The sequence below is a fragment of the Perna viridis genome, chromosome 10 (assembly GCF_037379345.1).
Source record: "Perna viridis isolate PV_CMFRI_1.1 ecotype Kerala chromosome 10, ASM3737934v1, whole genome shotgun sequence".
Classification (NCBI taxonomy): domain Eukaryota; kingdom Metazoa; phylum Mollusca; class Bivalvia; order Mytilida; family Mytilidae; genus Perna; species Perna viridis.
The window spans coordinates 36,161,036-36,183,671 of NC_142454.1; the positions used below are offsets into that span (position 1 = coordinate 36,161,036).

The following is a 22,636-nucleotide window of genomic DNA, read 5'->3' on the forward strand; positions in this document are numbered from 1 at the left end:
CAGACTTCGGCAGGAATTATCATAAGGATCATTTCGTCAACAGAAAGTTTCTTTCTATCTATGATAGTTTTCAAGATATTGGCTGAGGTCTGCTTAAAACATTTTTTTCGCCTTTCCTGGGCAATAACACTAAGTTGTCGTCCGACATCTTTAATCGCCTCCAGACTTATGTAGGCCATTTCAGCAACTGAAAGTTTTTTACTATCTATCTTCGTTTTCAAGATATTGGCTGAAAAATGAAAAGAAAAAAAAATGCCATTAGCGATAACTCTAAACAAGGACACGTCTGACAAACTAAAAATAGAATTTTGATAATTCTACCGGTTTTGGAAATATGAGAAAACTACTGATGTGTTACCTTTGTTCTATTTTTAGTAACAGCGGCAATGTTATTATTTTTAATCCCATAAGATCTATGCAGAATACCCTAAGGAATAGGATCAATTGGTCTGGTAGTGCCAGAGATTTTTTTGAACTAATACATTAAAAAAAGGGAAACAAAAACGTCTATACAGGGCAATTACTCCAACATGGCTTTACTGATTAAAACGAAAATTCAGCTAGAGATAGATCTCATCATGCAAAATAATTTACCCTACTCAGATTAGGCCAAACCTATCGATTTTGGAGATATATGGGGGAAACAACTTCTGTTTGAGTTTTAGAGGAGAAGACTTTTGAAAGTAATAGTAATAAAAATAGCAAAAAAAGGGGCAAAGTTTCCTGAAGTAATATACTAAAGATGCGTATACTGCTGAAAAATGGATAATTTCAACGTCCTAAAAATTTAGAAAAAAATTTATTGAATTTCTCCACAATGAAGGTGCACGTCCTCAATGTGTCCAAAAACACAGTGCAAAGTTTGAATAATATTGATTTAAAACTTTGTGAGTGACATACATGTATTAACCTAAGTATGAACCCTTAGCAAGAGCACAGAGTCAAGCTGCTACTAGATCTACTACAGCAGATGGTAACTCAGGTAAATATTGCACAGAGAAGGACAGCTTTGTTATATAAGTTACGATTATATATTGAAGAACAAATAGAAATGAATCTGAATTTTATTCAGTTCCAACATGGTAATACAAGACAGGCTTATAACTGTTTCATTATAACAACACTAAAAATAAATGCACAATATTTTTTTCAGACAGCCAAAAATCACTTTTTTACAATCAACTTTATAAAGTGACTTTTAAAAAATAAACATGCACAGTGTAATAAGCATTGAATCTCCAAACGTTTAAAGCAAGATTTACTAACAAGTGTAAAACTAAACATTATACATGTATATATACTGCATGAATTCCATTAGACAATGTTTTAAAAGTGAACATAGTTCTTTTCACACATTTTCTATTTGAAAGGGCTTTATATACACATATATCAAAAACTAGTTGATGTATTGTTGCTTAGAACAATTTTTCATTGAATTTACTATATATATATATATATATATATATATATATATATATATAGTAAATTCAATGAAAAACTGTTCTAAGAAAAGACTTCATAAATTTGATATACATAATTAATTCATTTCATAACGTGTAAATTCAGCATGACCATATAATAGTTCTTCTTTTATATATTCATTCCATAACTAATATTAAGCTGACAATGTTTCTCTCTTTGAGTAATTATGTAAAAACGGACAAATCAAGTTACCTTTATAGTCACTTTACCATGGCATAAACAATGTCCACAAAACCTGTATATATTCATTTAACTTTACACAGTGAAATCTGTCTAAACTGAACCCTAAATAAAAAAACAAAAAAAATGTCTAAATAAGACATTTTTCTTTTCCCTTGGTATCGGTTCAAATATATTCTGAACTTGGGTAAACCGAACACCTGTCTAAATAGAACAAACATTTTTTGGTCTTCCATCCACTGAACTCAAACTTGTACTGCTGTGACATCTATGGCAACACCGCCTGCACAAAGTCTGGTGCCTAGACCACTCGACCAGCTAGGCAAGTCTAGGCAATGGACTTTGTGAAGGCAGTGTTGCAATAGATGTCACAGCTTTACGAGTTCCAGTCCCGCGGAGGGAACGACCAAAAATTTGATTCGCAAATTTGACAGTTCTAACATTGTTTGGAATTTTTTTTAGACCCTTCTATGCTTACATTATCTTCCCTGTATCAATTTGATCTGATGGAGCAGTGTAGCAAATAGAGTCATCACATTCTGAGACATTTGTGTATACATGTATATATATAGGTTTTGTGGACTGAAGGTAGCACATGTTATTTCACAATCACATTACAACAAAATACCATAATTGTTACAAGTCAGTATTAAACAATATTTTACACCACTGTTCAAGAGATTTACTAGAAATGCAAGTATGGATTAAAACAGTTTATGCAACAATATAAGAAGGAAAGCAAAAAAGCAAACCACGAGTCATTTGGTTATGAATATTGGTGCACAAATGGTAATATACTTGGTAACATGTAATTTGTGATGAATGAAAGATGACTTCACATACCACGCATTAATTCCAAAAATATATTGATCTCCCTTGCTCTTACACCAATAATGGGATTAATCCGAAAATCACTCAATAATAACCTGTGCTACTTCAGTGTCAATTGTTGTAAAATATCCTAAAAATGGCATTATATAAAAATTGTACACACTGATCACATATTATAATAAACAGATTAAAATCTATGTGAACATATACATGAATAATGTAGAACATACTAAACACTTTAAATGCATGATTTCTGGTTGTATTAAAACACCAATGTACAACCTATTTCTATCATTGTCAAATATATATTTCTTCCATTATAGTAAATCAGGCAAAATGAAAAACAAACAAACAAACAAACAAAAAAAACAAAAAAACAAAACAAAAAATGATAATAAAGATGTGCCACCCATTGCCAAAATTCTTACATAGAATGGTACTTAAAACTTTACTAAGGCTACTTATGTATCATGCTTTAAATGATTATTTTATACTGCTCAATACAGAAAGCTAGACATACCCATGTCTTGATGTTGAATAAGATTATGATGTATCAATTATATGGAACATGATGGAATAAAGTCAAAATAACGAAACAACCACAATTTTTAAATTAAAACTACCTTTAAGTCATTCACATATAAAGTTCTAAAAGGGATATCAGAATGTTTTTGTCATATATACAATTCATAAAATCATTTAACAGATTACAAATAAACTAAACATATATGTAACTGCTGTTTATGCTCTGTTTATGTTTCTAAGCCAAAGTACAATTCAGTGTCAGAATTTAATTTCCATCACTAAACATACACTTTACATCAAGTTCACTACACATACAGAAGCAAAGTTAGATAAAACGATAATACAATGTCCTTGAATTGATTATCAGTTTAGTTATATTAATTTTATGCCATATGACTGTATACTCAATCTGAATAATATCAAAGTATAACAGTAGCTTGTTTATTAGTAACTTTATTATTGTTTTTTTTCCCATTATTTTCACAGCCTGAAATTTCTATCTCAGACTACTCCCGTAATACTGAAATATTTCAGATATTTCCAAAGGCAACATTACGTTAAATCAACGGTGACATTGCTGATAAACTGTCACAGAATATCATCAGTTTAGAAAGTCTGGACAGATCATCTCGCCCTATAGGTTCAGTGAGATTATCTGTTTTGACATCAGAACTGCCATTATTCTGTATACATTGTGTAAAAAAACTTTATAAACCTATATTATGCTGTACTTACAATGACTATGTCACTATACAATGCTAAAACAACCTATTAGTTCATTATTAATTAATATTCAATCTTGACTCTTTCAACTCTTCTTCCTTTGATCTTAAGAGCAGTATTAAGTAATTTATACAAAAGTTTCTAATCTATGATATTAGATCATGTTACATGCTACACAGTTAATAGATACAAATAAAATTTTTATTTATCTGTAAATTCAGATATATATTGATTCATTTTTTCTGGACTTTACTATGATTATTAACTTTGGTGAGATACAGAATTTGGTTTATTTACTTATTTTATGAAAGCATTTCTAACTCCTTTTGTAACTCAGTGGTAATTAAAAAAACATCAAAATTATTTCCAAATTTACAGGAATTACTATTAAGTGTCACTTGTAATTGAAAGTTGTAATTAATCATTATTCTTGGATCTGTGCATAAATCTGTTGTCCACCATCATCCCCAGGTTGCTGCATCACATACTGAACAGTACCATCCTGATCAACAATAGCATGTGTAGCATTCTCCCCAGCTTCAGCTGTCTGTACAATAATAATGGTCTCTTGTCCTGCTTCACCTTGAAGAGTGGTGAGAGCTTGTCCCGCCAACAGTTGGGCAGCATCAGTAACATTGCTATATGTTCCATCACTTGCTACAACATATGTGGCTTCTTGTTGGCTTGGATCTAGGTGAACATTCTCAATCTGAAATACAACAGGAATGAAAATTTGAGATATTTTCTTCAAAACAAGTAAAATGTAACACAATTCTTCACATGATGTTTGCTGAATGGGAATGTGATAAATTGTGACACAGAATGAACAGAAAATTGAGATTTAATTTTTGGCACAATTTAATGAGAACAATTCACTTACACTTACACTTGACACCATTAAATTCTCCATCATATAAAATCAAAAGGCTAAAGAAAATAAATAACTTAAAGGATAAATGAACATTTTTAAGGATTATTAATTAAAATATTCATTATGTCAACATACCTCAGCAACCTCTCCTTCTTCATAATCCTCCCCTTCAGCCTCAATGTCATCATCGTTGTCCGCATGGAGATCATACTTCCTAATGATAGCCTGGGCAGCCTCCCCAGCAGTCACATGGATCTTTCCAATGTGCTCCAGTAACAATTTCTTCCGTTTAAACTGCTCGTGACACATGTCACATTGGTAAGGTGACATTTTTTTGTGAACGAGTTGAATGTGGGACATCAGATTTGATTTGTTATTGAAACATCTTCCACAGTCATTACATTTGTGAGGTTTCTCACCAGTATGGATAAGCATATGTCTATCAACATGGTACTTCTTGGTAAATCTCTTCTCACAAACTGAACATATAAAGATTTTTTGGTTGGGTGATTTCCATCCTTCATGAACTCTTTTGGTGTGTCCAATCAAAGCCCCTAGGGTTTTGAATGCAGCTTTGCAAGTGTTGCAGAGATACTGCCTTGTGTGAAGATGCATTCCTTTAATGTGAGTATTAAGATTCCCTCTAAATGCAGATGCATACTCACAATGTGGACATTTGTATGGCTTTCTACCAGAGTGGACAGTTCGCATGTGAGAACTCATGCCAGTTTTCAGTACAACTTTCCCACAGATTGGACAAGGAATTTGCATCCTATTTTGTTGGTGAAGTTCCTGGTGACGTTTCATGTTTTTGGTTGTCTTTCCACATTCCTGGCACTGTTCACCTTCATCTTCTGGTCCTTGTGTAGAAACTTTCATTATCTTTTCTCTCCACTTTGCATTTCTCATTTCTTCTTCATAGTCCATTTCATCTTTGTGTTTTCCCTTAATGTGTTTAACTAACCCTATAAATGCCTTGTCACAAAAGGGACAATTGAGAGCCTCCTCAGTGTTTCTGACTGTTCTACGTTTGGGCTCCATGTCTTCAAACAATGCAACATCATCACTTCTTCTCTTTTTCCTGCCAGAATTATCATCTTCACCTTCTCCGAATCCAAAATCATCAACGCCTAGAGGGCCAAATTTTTTCTTCTTTAGCTTGGGGTCAGTCTGAGTCAGGACAGATCTTCTCTCTGCAGTTTCAATAACAGTTTCAACTTCAACAAATGGGATTTCAACCTCTGCAGTACTTGTTCCAGGTTCTTGATCAACTTGCTCAATGTTATAGACATCACCAATAGCATTTTGATGAACTATTATTGTATGTTGTCGATCATCAACTGTTTCTGTAACAACATGTGGGGGTGGCAACATATCAATATTAGAATCATTTGGCTCTTCCTTGACAATCATCTTACTAGTGCTGGGTCCAGCTGAAGAATCTGTCATGGTTGGTCCTGATGAACTCTTCAATTTTTTAGGTGTCTGGGCTTCAGTGGGCAGAGTCTCAGTAGATTCTGCAGGTCGTGATCGCTTTTTGGAAGGCGCTCCTATCAAAGACTCTATAAGGTCAGTTTCTTCTGAGTTCAGAGCTGTGTCTTTTGGTGACTCAGCATTTTTTGGACGACGTCCACGTTTTTTCTTCGGTTCAGGAGTTTCTTCGGCTTCTATTTCTTCCTCTTCCTCAACATCATCATCTTCTTCTACAACCTCTTTCCTTGGTCTTCCACGCCCTTTCCCCTTTGGCGTATCTCCTTCATCTTTATCTTTCTTTGGTCTTCCTCTTTTCTTCCCTTCTTCAGTGGGGCTATCCTTCTTTGAAGATTTGCTAGAGGTCTCCTCTGCATCTTGACTTGCCTTCTTTGCAGGTGTCTTTTTCTCTTTAAGCTTTACTACAGGTGTATCTGATTTAGAGGGTCTACCTCTACCCCTTTTGGTTTCAGATTTAGGCTCTTGACTTTCCTCCTGCTCTGATTCTTCCTCTTCTTCATCCTCCTCTTCTTTAGATTCTTTCTTTGCACGACCTCTTCCTTTAGATTTTGTCAGTGGAGTAGATGTTTCTTCCTTACTCTGTTTACCATTTCTAGCTTTAACATCTGGTGATTCTGTTGATGTTTCCACTGCAGACTCTTTACTTCTGAGACTTCTACGAGTAATGGGCGTATTGCCTTCACTTAATGTAGAATCTGTTTTTTGCTTCTTTTTTGTACTATGACCATCCTCTGTTGGTTGCTTCGGTGGTCTGCCTCGACCTCGTTTAGGGGTTGCCACAGTCACAGTAACTGTCACTTCACCATCCTCATTTGTAGTTGTCTCAATCAAAGTTTCAGCAGTTTCCTCCATTGCTTCTTCTTTCTCCTGCACCTCCTCACCCTGTTCTGCTGGAGCAGTGTCTTCTTCAAAACCTTCTGAATCCTTCAATGAAGTGACACTTTCTGGAATAATGACAGGTGCCTCTGGCTCTGGTGGAACCTCCATTGGTTCAGGAACATCTGCTGCAGTTGGAGTATCTTCTTGATTAGTTTGATCCTCAAGTGGTGTGAAGTGTTCTGGCACAATGACACTTTCTCCAACTGGGATAATGGCCTCACTTGACTCAACTGGTGTAGGCTGGAAATATGTAAAATAACACTTTTAAATGTGTTCATCACAAGGTCAAAAAATAATAGTTACCATATTTTGGTGTGCAGAATACACATTTATGTATTGTGGGCAGTGCAATTTATAAGATCTAAATGTGTGAAAAAAAGTTTCTAAGACTTAGATTGCAGTAAAATGTTGCAAGACAAAAGATCAATATTATGCACTTGATTGGTCAATTCATTTTACCATGATGTGGTATTTCCTACAAAAATATGAAGGAAAGAAACTTATATTCAGACTAAAACCTCACATAAAGATCAATAGCTACATAAATTGGATAATTTTAATTTTGAAGCTTGATAAAATTGACACAGGATGTATGAAATAGCTCAAAAAACAAAATAGAAATTTGGGAAAATCAGACATAATTATGTGTCTACAAGACCTGCATTCAATGTTGGTGACCCAGGTAAAAAAATATGACATTTAATTGGGTACTAAATGATACCCCCTCATGTTGTGTTATCTAGACTCCATAATACCTAAAAAGAATGAACTTTCACAATTCTTGAGGGCTTCCTCATCATTTATTGAAGACCAATGTGTGGCCTCGGGTTGACATTTCCATCTCAATGAGGTGCCGTCTCCATACCTATTCTGGTTATTTTTAATATTCAAAGAAAGGTTTTGGTTGTAACTCAAATTTTGTAATTTTTCATTTTAAAACATACATTTTAGGAAGAAAATTGTAAGAAACAATCAAAATAAATTTCAAAATTTTTCATCATTTTCAACTGCAAAAGCATTTGATAAGGAGGATTTGACAAAAAAGGGACTTTTTGGTTTTTAGTTCTTTCATTTTAATCTCTAATCATGTTCCATAAATAAGAAGGAAATATTGTACAATCTTTATTTGAAACAGGTTATTAAGACATTTGAACATGATTTGGAGAAAATATCACTTTATATTCAATACTTAAATAAGTATTTGATTATTAGATTAACTTTCTTTCAGTAACATTTCACTTACAGTTTGTTTGTTTGTTTACATTATGCATTGTCTTTTCTTGTACCAAAATCTTTTATTTCATGGCCAATTCTTATTTATTGAAGCACAACATGCACTCCCATGCTATGGAAATGATTTCTATGTAAAAATGTGCGCACAATACAACATGTTGGAGATACTTTTAACACATTTATATGAAGTTCTATTTACTAAATAGAAAACTTGGCAAGTCCAACCCTATACAGTTGGGGCAAGTATGGACACACCATTCAAACTTGAAATTTGTATTGACTATAGAATATTGTGGAAAAATGCCAGGCATCAATATGCAAAAAAATTTAGAAAAAAAATTATAATAATAAGAGACACACATTTTCAATATGTATATAATCACTGTGTAAAGTTATAATAGTTGTTGAATACTTTTTCGAGTTACAGATTATACAAAGTACCCTTAAGTTTGACAGATGAACAGAATTATGCGTCTACAAGACCTGCATTCAATGTTGGTGACCCAGGTAAAAAAAATATGACATTTAATTGGGTACTAAATGATACCCCCTCATGTTGTGTTATCTAGACTCCATAATACCTAAAAAGAATGAACTTTCACAATTCTTGAGGGCTTCCTCATCATTTATTGAAGACCAATGTGTGGCCTCGGGCTGACATTTCCATCCCAATGGGGTTGCAGTCTCCATATCTATTCTGGTTATTTTTAATATTCAAAGAAAGGTAATTTCATCAACAACAAACAAAAAAAAAAATTGGAGGTAAAAACATTAAAACGACTAACTTAAGTGAAAAAAAAAAAATCCAATCAAAGTGAAGTTTGAACTTGGTCTGTATTTTATGATACTCAATAACTACACAGTTTGAAAAAGATCCCTAAACGTCTTCTTAAGTAATCATCTGGAAACCGTAGGGGGATGGACAAATGGAAGGACATGCAACTTTCCAGATGGTTTCATATAATAACTCAGCACTTCTTGTGATGGTATATAATTACTTCAAGGACATGGGGCTGTTCCATTAAATATATAAAGTAACCAAGGAAGGCATTTTTTACCAATGGAGCCACCGATAGAAGTTCTATAGATGTTTTGTGTTAAACTTTATCTTTTTGTCAGGACCTGAACACCTATCCATATACCAAGGCCAAACAAAAAAAAATGCCAAGATTCTCAGCCAACTTTAAAAAAAAAATGATGAGGGAGGGGGGCTTATTTTATTTCTTTATCAGAAGCAAGTTTTCTTTTTTTCCGAGAAATTTCATTGAATTGAACAGTTCTGTAAACGTACAGGGTGTTGAGAAGTTAAATAAAATACTCCATGGCATTAAAACTTTACCTGAATATGAGATGTGGCAAGAAATAAGAGCCATCTCTCCGCCACGACATACTTTCATTTTCATGATCAATGTTAAATAACAACCTCATTCGCATCGTATTTTTTACCTTTCTGTCAAGTGCGCAGAGGAACCTGATAACTAATTAAAAGTCCATTCCTAACTGGATATGAAATTTCTGCATAAAAATCGCAGATTCTGGTGCGTTTTAGGGATGCGGTGGTGCCTGAGAACCTAGCATTTTTTTTTAGCCAAAGAACAGAAGTGTCTTACCCCCACCACCCCCCACAAGCAGATTGAAAAATAATCAGCCATCATTATACCTCATCTACTGGTGTTGTGGCAGCTTGTTCTGTCTCTGTAGATAGGATTGTTTCTGGTAGCACTTCACCTTAATCAAATAAAAAACAAGTGAGACCAATAGTGTCATAGATTTTGTTTTCATAATACAAGCTACTTTAAGATTTTTACAGCCATGCAGAACATAATAGAATTATTTTGATCTGCTAAATTCACACACATATCAGTCAAGTATTTCTAAATACAGTATGCTAAAATCTTTTGCAAGAAGTATTTGTAATTACCAAAAGAAAATCAACCATTTTTGTGTACACTATTAACACTGAAGGTCAATCTGTGCATTGCAATGATAATACCTTTTCCACATCTACCACATTCTTTTGTGTATTTGTCACACTTTTTATCAACATTTTCTTTGTTCCAAGAGGAGGTTGTGTGGTATAAACTAAAACAATGAGTTTCTAGATTTTTTTCTAGAGACATTTTCAGGAATTAAAACCAAAGCTGTCAAAAAGATTACATCAAGCCATTTTCTATTACAGTTTTATTTGAAATAGGTCTAATCAAATCAAATTTTACTGCTATTTAATGGTTTCTTTATCCATCAATTCCATTTTCTTGCATTTCATAGTCTGTACAAAAAGAAAAAAAGAGCGAACAAAAACATCCCTGATTGTTACTTATTCAACTGTGTGCAGTGAAGCATCAAATACATAATAACAGGAGTGCCAACCTGTCCTCAGCCCATTGTCAATTAATTATCAAGTAACAAAACATCAATTTCAAAGGTGAAAACAATTGTTGCTAATTTACTTTATTTAATTTAATCCACTTGATGAACAGATTCCAGATTTCTGATATCAATACATGCTTGGCAAATTAAAACTTCTGTTTTGACACCATTGTTTTAGTGAAACACCTGATTTGCATACGAACAGGAAATATAAACATTTTAGCTGAATGGATTCAATACACTGCTGTATTTTAATCAATAAATGGATTGCAAACACAGGCAAACATAAAAAAATACATTGATTTAAACGATTATCAATGGAAGGATATGCATTTCACAGATTCATCAGAATCCTTTCATCTCAATATGGTTTTCTGCTGGTTATTTTTCCTGGTTGCCTAATGCCCTTTTTACATGGAAACCATCTTTTATTGTTGAACACCCTTGTCAAGAAGGGGGTCTGCGGTTAACACAAATGTGCAGAATACACAGAAGAATATGGTACTCACCCATCAAATGGGAGTTCAAATCAATGAAGATAGAAGTTCTAGAAATCATCATTTCCGTAAGAGGCCTAAGAGATGACGATTGCTATGGCTATTGACCTTCTGTGAAATCTATCACATCTACAGATAATAAATATTCAATGAGCAAACCCTTGACTCTAGAACTTTTCATATTTACTTATGAACCTTTCATTCATGATTGTGAATTTGAACCCCTAAAAAAATAAACCTACTCTCTTGGTTTTCAGTAGTACTTGTTTCTATTGATGACTCCACAGCTTCTGTTGTAGACACACTTGTAGGTTCTCCAGTAACAATGGTGGCTTCCTGCACTGGTTGAACCTGTGCTGTATCTTCAGTAAAAATAGTGGCTTCCTGCACAGGTTGAACCTGTGAAACTTCATTTATCTTATCTAAAACATCATCTACTGAAATGGAAATATAGTTGCAGTAAGTATACTAATGCTGTCATGAAATAATCATAAGTTTCATTATTCATTGGGTATAATTTTTGTGGAATTTATTGCTGAGAAAAAAAAACCACCAGAAAATTATGTTGTACAGGGAAAATTCTCCAAACCGGACCCTAAAAAATTTTTTTTTCCCTTCAAATCGGCTGTTTTCAACAGTCCAAGCCAATATACCTTAAAACGTGTGTTTTGTCTTCAATTGATCGGCCATCCCCTAAAACCATACATCAGCCGGTTTTTCACTTTTAGTAACATAATTCAAGTAAAACAACCTCTCAATGCTGGTCAACTGGTTATTGTTCACTTGTAATAAATGTGTCAACAAAATTGTAAATGATTACAAAATTAATAATTAATTCACCGACCTATTTTGCATTTCAACAATGGACCCATGATAATTGAAGGGGACAGTTGTTTAAGCAACAAATTTAACCCAGACATCACATTTTGTAACTGGTTAGGTGTTAATTGGTGTGTACACACTTTAGGTAATCAGGGTCATTTAATAGTATGATCTTTAAACTGTCAATTAATGTGATCTGTACACAAACCAAAACAATTGAGGTAAAATTATTAAACTATGATGACAGGTAGTTCACTAAAACAATACAAATGATTAATTACCATAAATGGCCCTTTGATCTTTAATAAACATTCTTTCAAAACCGTGAACATTATTTTGTCGCCAGTACCATTTGTAAAATCAAATCATTTACAAAAGAAGCAAGCTTTGAAATGTAATAAAATGCCCAAATATTTGAATTGGCATTATACATGCCTCCACCAGCAAACTGACAACATGTAGGGTTATAAAACACATAAATGGAGACAACTCTTAGAATGCATTGCCATTTTTCACAAAACTGGCCATTTCCTCTTGTCCCAGTGGTGACTGGTTTGGAGAAGTTTCGCTGTAATTTATTTATCTGTCACTCAAAAGATTGCTTCTGTATAAATGTATTTTCATGCAAAAATATTTCATAGAACAGAAAAATAATCCCTAAAAACTCAATTTCTGTTGAAAGAAGAAGGGGCTATTAAGGGTCTTATTGACCTAAAATACAACTGAAAATTAAAGCATTGAATAATTTAATTGTGAATTCCAGACTTTTATCTATCACAGACAAAAAACATGAAGATTTCTGATAATTCTTGTTTTGGAAGGACAAAATTATTGCATGAAGTTTACCAGTATTCTGTAAAATTTTGTACTTTTTGGTCACTTTCTGGTCATATTTTTGGCTAAGAAATGGTGTCTACACCCTAGAAACAACTTCATATTTGGTAAATACATTCATTATTACATAGTTTATCATATGTGAAAATATAAAATTGTTTCTTGGGTGTGGACATAGTCTATTTTTCTAGATGTAAATATGTCAAAAAAAACCAAAAAAAACCCAGTTTACAATTTTCAGCAGTTTTTGCTAAATTATGGCACCATTATGGCTTCAATACAATGAAATAATGACACAAATTATATTTTTTCCTTATATTTATACATGTATATATTATGAACAACAAAGTTATTACAACAAAGTTGATATAGTAAGCCAAATTCAGAGCTTAATGTCCCTACACCTTTGTATTAATGGTTAAAATTAAAGAAAAAAACTTACTGTAAATAAGGTACAACAATCATCACCTGAATTTAACTTCTACAGTTACTTTGGCTTCCTTTTAAATAAGATCATGAAGATGCATGCACATATACAATGTACATTTTTGTAGGACAGGGAATGACGTTACAGGTTGTCCCATTGCCTGGGACAAATGAAACTACGAATAGGACAAGTAAAACTTATATTATACTTGACCAAATAGTTTTCCTTTATTAACACAGATTTATTTAAAGATAACCTAGATTTCAATTTGGGCAAGTAGAATTTTCATCAACTTGCTTTATAGGACAAGGTTAATAAAATGTGGACTTCATTCCTTGTAGGTCTTCGTGTTATTCACAGTTGTCCATCTGAATGAATCATTAAGTTCATTTTTTTGGAATGAGCTTCTTTAAATCATTGTCTGCCCATTTTTTTTTTCAAATTAATATAAGGTGACATATGTTTACCAGCATTTGTAGCATCTTTTTGTTCAGCCATGATATTAGCAGGCATACCACCTGATAAGCCTTCTACACTGTAAACACCATTAGACTGGGGTGCTGCATCAGCTGTCTGGTAAACACTTTCTAGAGTCTCAGCAATCTACCAAAATATACAATGTACAAATTTAAAAACATAGTGTCAAGTTCATACTGGTTATATTATATATACACAATGTATTTAATCAAACATGTTGAACTCTGTTGGGGTAATTGTGGACACAATATTAGTTTTTGACATGCTTTAGCAATTGGACTTTCAGTTTATTATGAACACAACAACTGGTTTGGACATAATATTGCAAGAAATTTAAAGTTCAATTAAAAGTGAAAGTTCTGTTTTATGGCTGCTTATCAAAGACCTTTTCCTTCAATCCCTTTAATTAAAAAATGTAAGAGATATCTCAAGTCTGATTGAAAACTGCAGGGGTTTTCGTACGGAATCAAATAATTTTCTTTTTTTTCAAAATTGGACCAAAGATAAACAAGTTCATTATTTTTTTTTCCAATTTGTCCTAGAAGAAATTAGAATTCCAATGTGCCCTAGGATTCCAGCTTTCCCCTGAAACATATACAGTGTACATGTACATGTATCACATATCAAAACTATCAACAGACAACAGTTTGACAAACTATATAGAATCCCAAGTTAAAAGAGCAGCAATCAAAACATGCAATTATAAAAATGCAGCAACGAAATCATTCAGGATAAAGATACAACTCTGTATTCAAATTAAAAAAATCTTCAGCAAATAATACTTATCAAGATAAAAAATGGCAGTTGACCAAACTGACATAGTGCATCTCCATAATGCAATTGGGTTCTTAGATTGATCTCCATTGTAACATACCTCTATTTGAACTTTGGTTGGTTCTATTCATTGTGATGTACAATGTATGTTTTCAGTATGCCCAGCTCACTTCATGCAACAATGCATCAGTAATATTGAATTTTTAGGAGTTGTAAATTATTTCTTTGAGGGCTCAACGCCCTTATATTAGTCAGAAAAAATGAAAAACAACTTCTATCATACACCAGAATTATATTTTAACCCTGTATATACTTCATTTACCTGACTTTCAGATAATTTGACCAAATCATCAACTGTTGCAATGTCAATTCCATCACCAGCCCCATCAGACACAATACTATCTCCAGCCCCAGCAGACACAATACTATCTCCAGCCCCTTCAGATACAATACCATCTGTGGCCCCATCAGACACCTGCTGCAATCCCTCCCCAGTGTCCATTCTGGGCACTGCTAGTAATTACTGAAAAAAAAATACAATGTATTTTTCGAGATATATTTAACAATTTACATATGAAAACACAAGCTTAGTCTCCCCAACTTACATGACAATTAACATAGCAGTATTTATGCAATTGCAATTCTGTTGAACAGATGTGAAACTGCGTACATGTATTTTGCCTAGTAAAGGTTTTTTTTAATTTCCAGTTTTATTTCAATTTATCGTTCATGACTGTACTCCAATCTTCTTAAAATGTTACTAATAATTATGTTTCTCCTTTTGAATCCCCATTTGAAATCAAGATGGTTTATAAAATAACAGTCTTGGCCATATAAATTTCTGACAATAAGCCCAAGCTAAACATTTAAATGAACTTATATCGCAATCATATTTTTTGGCATGTTAGCCAAATTTAGCTAGCCCACCATTATTTTAACCAGCCTTGGTTGTTAATTTTGAAAACTGAAATAAGCTGGTACTTGTAAAACAATAAAAACACACGTATGTCCATTGGCTAAATGCATTAAGCATAGAATAGGTAACAGTCAAGAACATTGTACAATTATTCAATTGACCCCTAGAAGACACATACACAGCAACTCTTTTCAGGATTGCCGTGAGTAATGGTTTCACAGATAATAATTTGCTACACTCAATTAAAATCCCCCAAATCATAAGGAACAGGGCTCACACTGTTGGACAATTTGCGGTAACCTTCAAGACAGCATATAGAATGAACCTTTTTCACTACAGCTTACAATAACTGATGTATAATACATCAAATATTACTATTATAATACTATTATCATTCATACTTCATTAGGAAACATGCAAATAAAAATTTTGTTGTGTAAATTTTTCTCATTGGTAAATTGGTGGATTATATAATTGTTTTATTCCATAACTGTCAGAACAATAAATTTTTCATATTGTATTTCTTCTGCTTGAGACATTGTTTGTACAGTATACCAATCACCCCAAATGTGTCAATAAAGCTGATTTGTTAGTCATAAATTATGAACGAGATATTGTCCAGTTGTTGTTGTTGTTTTGTTATGTTAATTATTATTTGTTTTGCATTTTTTGTAAGATTACGTAGATTTTGTTTTTTATGAATAGTTTCACTTCATTTGTTTTGGGGCCTGTAACAGCTCGCTTTGTGGTGTGGGTTTTTTCCATCATTGAAGACCATACATGTACATGTATGGTGACCTGTAGAAGTTAAGTCATTTCTTACTTGGTATTTGGGGGATGACTCTCTCATTTGCAATCATATCACACCTTTTTATACTAATACTCTTGATCAACTTACATATGTATATCCTGAGACAGGATATACACGTATTGACTAAGGAAGCTGAGCCCAGGAAAAAAAAACAGTACAAAATAAAAATTCCAACTGAATTGTCTCCATCTGAAATTTTCTAACAGATTACTGCTTAAAAAGGAATAAAATGCTTCAAAGGGTGAAGCTTATAGCACTCGCATAGGTCAAACCCTCAATAGTTGAAGCAAGTAGGGACACATTATTTAAACTTCACACAGCTTTGAATTTTGATTACAATCAGACTTTTGACACAGGCCACAGGCACTTTTTAACCCCTTATTCTTAGATGGTTTCAGTCAAAACCTCCAAAATCAATCCAAACTCTTGTGGTATAATTACAAAGTGATTTATTCCCTTGTATTCAAATTATCATCCAGAAATCAGAAAGAAAAAAAATCTTGGTTTCTGGCCTGTCATTCTTAATTTGGCTCAAGTAACAACCCCAAAAAATCAATCCTGGTCTTCCTTTGTGGTAAGAATTACAGTAAATGATTATAGCATGAACAAAAACAGTCAAATGTAATATACCTTACATATAAACTAAATTTATGACCATGGTGCAACAGTGGTGTAAATCTGATCAAAACAGATTTATCTATGGTTTTAACATTATATATTAATATAATTTCTGTTAAATTAAATTGACTTCAATTCCAATATTCATTCATGAATTTGATAGTTATTTATAGTATTTCTATAGAGCTACTGTTTAATATTCATGCTATGTCTCTTTATAATGAGATCCATTCACTTTTACTCAAGTTATTGTTATCGTAGCTTTCCTTTCCTCGTTTGTCTACCCCGGACTTGACTTTTTATGAGCAACTCGGTGGGTGTTTCTAGAAAAGCAGAGGACGCTTTGAAATCTATCATGAAATTTGCTCAATTTCCTTTGAAATGTACAGTGCGGTCTACATAAAATTATGATGGGTCTATGTTGACCAAAAATTAAGTTTCTAACACTGAAATAGGGTCCATAAACATGCATCTCCCTGATGTCCAGACCATAATTTTACTATTAGTGAATGGATCTCTTTGAAACTGTTTTCAAAGGTAGGAAAGAGTAATCAAGGGAACCAAGGTTATAGCGTGATCAAAAGAATGTAATCTAGGGACAAAGACTAGACATCGAAAACAGACATATACAATAAAGAACATAAAGTAACTAAATTCATACATACAAAGTAACAAAAGCAAATGAGCAACTCAGACTCCACTAAAAATGGAAGCATGTACCTGGTGCATCGGTAGGGTAAGCGTCCTCTGCCTTTCTAGAAACACCTGTCAAGTTGCTCATAAAAAGTCAACATCGGGGTAGATGACAGAGGGAAGGAAAACTATGACACGCTGAAAAAAATCAGTTTTCATGGCACAGATGGATACACCATAGTGATCTACCAGTTCATGATGATGACCATAAAACTACTGTAAAAAAATCAGTTTTCATGGCACAGATGGATACACCATAGTGATCTACCAGTTCATGATGATGACCATAAAACTACTGTAGTGATTACTTCAATCTTGTAGCCATATAACCCTGTTCTAGAAGCCTATTTGTTCAAATTCTAGCGCAATACAAAAAGCCACGCATAATGAATTTGAAAGCCTTATTTTCAAAAGCTCACAAGAGCTTCTGTTTATTGTTTTATGTCTTACCGACTTTAAATAAAGCTTGTCTATGTCTATGTAGTTTCGGCAAGCTCCGGCATAATGTAGGTGTTGCAATATGAACACTCCATATGCAGGTGCTGAAGGGATGCTCACACATCAGTGGCAGATCTAGAGTTTTATGTGAGGTGGGGCCAAACAGAATTTCTTTACCAGTGAGGATCACAAAGTGATCCGCATTTGCTAGGGGGTTTTGGGGCATGCTTCCCCGAGAAAATTGTGAAATATTACACCTCAAATCCATTCTGCAGGTATCTTGAAAATTTTTAAAAATTGCAGTTTTCTAATGGGTGGTGGGGGGCAAGGCCCCCTGGATCTGCCATTGTACATGTGTGAGTAATTTGCCTCCATGATGTCAGTTAGCAGAAAAGGTAAAAATGTGGATTTTCAGTATTATTTATTCAAGTAAATTTTGTGAAGAATTTCTACAATCATTGTATCTTTGGCATAATGATTTTGAAAGTATTGGTTTCTAAGCATTGCAATGGTCCACAACTTTAAAATGTCATTTATCCTGGGAATTCACAGTGAAATTTTGAAAATAACTTTTAACATGTAATGATGTAAAGTAATGGAAATGTTTGAAATGGTTAGTGAGATCATTAGCTGAATTATGGCATACATGTATTTCAGAGAAATGCATAATTTGATGAAAATTGCTTTTCCTGGTCATTATTATTTTCCCATAAAATCAGTGTAGTGATATTGGTAATCTCGCTATGGTTTAAGAGGTGCGTTGTGCAAGATATCGTAAAAAAAACAATGTAGCAACAAGATTTTTATCATTATAAAAGAACAGCATTCCAATGTCCCCTGTGAAAAATCAATCAACCATAACCAAAGTCGAACTTAATCTGTAACTCTTCAAAATAGAAATGGACTCATAACTTGAAGTCATCCCTGAAATACCTAATATCACTGCCTGGGATATTCAAAGTACTCAAATGGTCATATACATGTAGCACTGACTAAGAATCACATAGTAATGATCTGAAATACATGTAGGCATGATATTAATTCTTGAAATCTGTCCTTTTTTCCACAATGATCTATGATATTAACTACATGTACTACAACTTTTTGAATTATCAGATATTAAATTGGTATGACAAGTTACCTAAAATTGTCATTTTGTTAGTAATTTAGGGAGAATATCACTGAGGGGCATAATATAAAAATTGCTGTTTCTTTGCAGTCCCATGTCTAATTTTGATGTTTTTGGTCTAATTAGACTTACAAGCTTTCATAAAATGTGCTTAAGGTCTAACTAACCACTTCCAGGCAACCCCCTATGTACATTGTACATTTTTTATAATACCATAAGACACACTGAATCAAGACCTATGCACACATTGCACTATAAGTGCATTATTTGTGTGTATTCTGATCGAAAGTAGTCAAAATAAAGTTGAGAATGTGTACATTAAACTCATATTTGCAATTTACTACAAAAGTGTATTAATATTGTTTACGTCATGTGCGAGTAATTTGCCTTCATGCTGTCAGTTAGCAGAAAAGGTAAATATTTTCAATATTTTTTATTCAAGTAAATTTTATGAAGAATTTCTACTATCATCATAACATTAATAGCATAATGAATTTGAAAGCCTTAATTTCCAAGGTTTGCAATGGTATGCAACTTTGAAAATGATGTCATTTCTCCTGGGAATTCACAGTGAAACTTTGAAAATTACTTTTTTAACATGGAAAGTAATGGAAATGTTAGAAGTGGTTAGTAGACCAGAAACACTTTATGCAGATGTATCTTGCAAAATGACAAAAACTTTTTATTCCAATCTGAAGGCAACAAGTTGCATCTACTATTTAGTTGTATTCACAGTGTTATTAATTGAATTACAATGACATACATGTGAACCTACATGTACCAGCAGTAGTTCAATTCTTCTGGAATTGGAACCTTCCTACTGTTCTACCATTGAAACAGAAAAACTATGGCTTTCCGAAAATTATCCTGTAAACAAATTTTGGACGCCAATTTTTTTTTTTCCTGAAGGAAAAAACTTGAGAGGATCGCATAACGAAATTTCCAGTTGATCTCAGGTAGACAGGTGCACATGTTAATTAGGGTCATAAAAACAGTAATTAAGAGCTTTAACGGTTATCGACGAGATGTAATTTAAAAGGTGTGAAGATTATATAACAACAGGGGATGATTGACAATTATCCCAAGTTTTAGTGGCACACGCTTAAATGGTTAAACAATTTTATTACCGATGATTGGGACTTACTGTGTAAACATTGGTCTTTTGATGGTTATGGAAACATTGACCATGCATCCACTGAAAATGAAATATATTCAAAGTATGGCTTGTTTTTTATCCAAGTCAATGGAGGAACTATGTGAATTTTTCAATTTGGAGCACTCTCATCAACTGTCAAAATGCTGAAACGTCATATTTCATCTTCCGCACCACCAGCCAAGAAAGCAATTAGTAGTTATACTTAGTACTATTCAAAATTCAATGCTGCATGAAAGTCAAAGTGGTGCCCAGCCAGTAATGACTATTTGAAATGAAATAATTTTGATGCATATTTATGCAACAGTAGCAATTACAGTGACAATTTTTAAATGAAAATTATTTATTTATTAATAGTAGCTATATACATGTAGTAATGATGACACTTTTAAATTGAAAGTTATTTATGTTAATGCTGTTCTTGTTATGTAAATAATGTCATTAATAAATAAAATCATTAAAATGGTCAAGTGTTACTGCATCAAAAGGGTCATTCCAACTATTCAAATGAAGTATTCAGTATTTCTCCTCATGGAAACAGACTTAATGCAAGGTTATCCTCAAGTTCACACATATTTGACTTGTTACGCTGCAAAAAGAACGCAGATAAAAAACCTCCAATTTTCAAACCCAATCTCCAGCTGAAAATGACAAATCTCCAGTTTTGAAGGAATGTCTTTATCACATGTATGCAATAAATATTACAGCCTGGTGTACATGTATGTGCGTGTGCATGATATATATACAATTTACTGCAGTCCATTGATAACTAAACCAGAGTGGTGCATACATAGCTTTAGTAAACTGTAATCCATTTATTTTAGAGATATAAAGACTACAACCTGGATGGGGGTTGTATAGCTGCAGGTTGTGTGCAACTGGACCACAACTGAACATACATGAGTGATGGCTATTAATATACCTGATGTAATTTTGTAATTATCAGCCACCCTTTATATTATTGAGGGGAATACTGACCAGAGTAGTTCTTGCTAGCAAGTAATTATAGCCAACCAATTTTTCATCCACTCCTGTCTTGAAAACAGTGAGATCTACTCTCTGACCAGTACATCAGTTGTACATGCACATGTATATATTAAACTGGGACCTACTTAGGCTCCTGACCCATAGACTATTACGACAGAAGACACACAAATTTATTTAATATATAAAAAGAATTAAGCACCAACACACCTCTATCGAACAATTGATGAATAGATGAGGAAACTTGCATATTTAATTGTTTTGGTATTTGTCCAGTCTAGTCACTAGTGACGGGATTCGGGAAGCCGCATAATGTTTCCGCCATTTTGAATTAAAAATGAAACAAGGAAGGGTTTCGTTATTTTTCGTCTACGACAGGCTAATTACATAATTATGAAGGTCCGTCATGACGCGTTCACGTAACTCTATTCGAAGCCGGCACCCGGGGGTGCACAACTTCAAAAATTGTCGCCCTTGCCCAGAATCTTCAAGGGCAGTAATCACAAGGGCCACTGCTTTGTAGTTGTCGCCCGTTAATTTAATAATGAAAGAAAACGCCGTTAAAAATCAACTTCAAAATGGTGACAGTTGATGCCATATAGGCGTACCATTCCAATATTACCTTTGAAGTGTCCAAATTAAAAGAAAACTTCAAAATTCTTCTTTTGTTGTCCTCCCAACAAATAAGTTGACGCACGCCGTCCCAGATTTTACCCACAATCCTTCAAGATAATCACGTGGAGAATTTGCGGGAAATTCAACATTGAAAAAGACAAGAAGTTTGGTATTAACTTTAAAATAACGAACGATAAAAGTTCTCGATCGATCAAGTTTATTTCACAACTCAAAATTAAACTTTACGTTAATTAAATGTTACTTCTATCATTTAATTACTGTCATAAATAGCGAGAATAACAATGAATATAATGCATGACCACGCGGCACGTGTGTAGATTTTCCACACTCTATACGTTGACGTACTCCCAATGCAAACAGTTAGAGTGGGGAAACGCTCTCGGACCCACGTGGTGTCTGGGAGTAGGCCAGAGTGTCAACACAGCAGCCCAGCCGCTAGTAGGACAAACTCTGACTGAGTTCTTCGGTCAGGTATCCCGAAGGCTGGGCTCCGCTACCTTCTACTACTGACCGGCATTACTAACAGAATCCCCGTAAGAGGCGGTCGTGCGAGATCCGTAAGGATAGTCAAGATCGTAAAAACCCAATCATCACGTGTGTAGATTAGTTTGGGAGAGGACACTTGGTCAGAAACTTCTAGTAGATCAAACACCTGACCCCAATCCAGGAATTTTTAATGGATCTACACACCCCATGATAGACAAAATGATGTATTTGAAATACTTGAAAGACTTATTCTTATATGATGCCGGAACATACCAGCCCAGTACCATCAATGATAGATTTGTTATTTAATTTAATTATAGGTATCTGGTACAATACAGGGGCGTAGAGCCTAGCAC

At 33.7% G+C, this 22,636-nt stretch overlaps 1 protein-coding gene across 3 annotated transcripts; it reads right to left on the reverse strand.

Moving 5' to 3' along the window:
- Nucleotides 1–1,052: 1,052 nt before the first annotated feature.
- LOC148605619 (uncharacterized) lies at nt 1,053–21,882 on the reverse strand. 3 transcript variants are annotated; one of them, XM_088548302.1, is made up of 7 exons: nt 21,781–21,882; nt 14,739–14,939; nt 13,633–13,768; nt 11,325–11,516; nt 9,876–9,943; nt 4,748–7,222; nt 1,053–4,450 (listed from the first exon to the last, which is right to left on the reverse strand). In XM_088548302.1, exons 2-7 carry the CDS (start codon nt 14,916–14,918, stop codon nt 4,166–4,168), a joined length of 3,336 nt encoding a protein of 1,111 aa, XP_088404428.1. In that variant the 5' UTR covers nt 14,919–14,939; nt 21,781–21,882; the 3' UTR covers nt 1,053–4,165. The 3 variants fall into 3 exon arrangements, with proteins under 3 accessions (XP_088404428.1, XP_088404425.1, XP_088404426.1); XM_088548299.1 differs by having other exon boundaries at nt 11,325–11,519; XM_088548300.1 differs by lacking the exon at nt 21,781–21,882 and adding an exon at nt 21,153–21,279 and having other exon boundaries at nt 11,325–11,519.
- Nucleotides 21,883–22,636: the final 754 nt, after the last annotated feature.

Bases quoted from the DNA above. Each gene is read 5' to 3' on its own strand.
- LOC148605619 (XM_088548299.1), bottom strand. From the start codon at position 14,918: ATGGACACTGGGGAGGGATTGCAGCAGGTGTCTGATGGGGCCACAGAT. The intron at 11,520-13,632 runs GTAAACATATGT...TTTCCATTTCAG, and splicing joins AAAAGATGCTACAAATGCTG to TAGATGATGTTTTAGATAAG. The intron at 7,223-9,875 runs GTATAATGATGG...ACATATTTCCAG, and splicing joins CCACAACACCAGTAGATGAG to CCTACACCAGTTGAGTCAAG.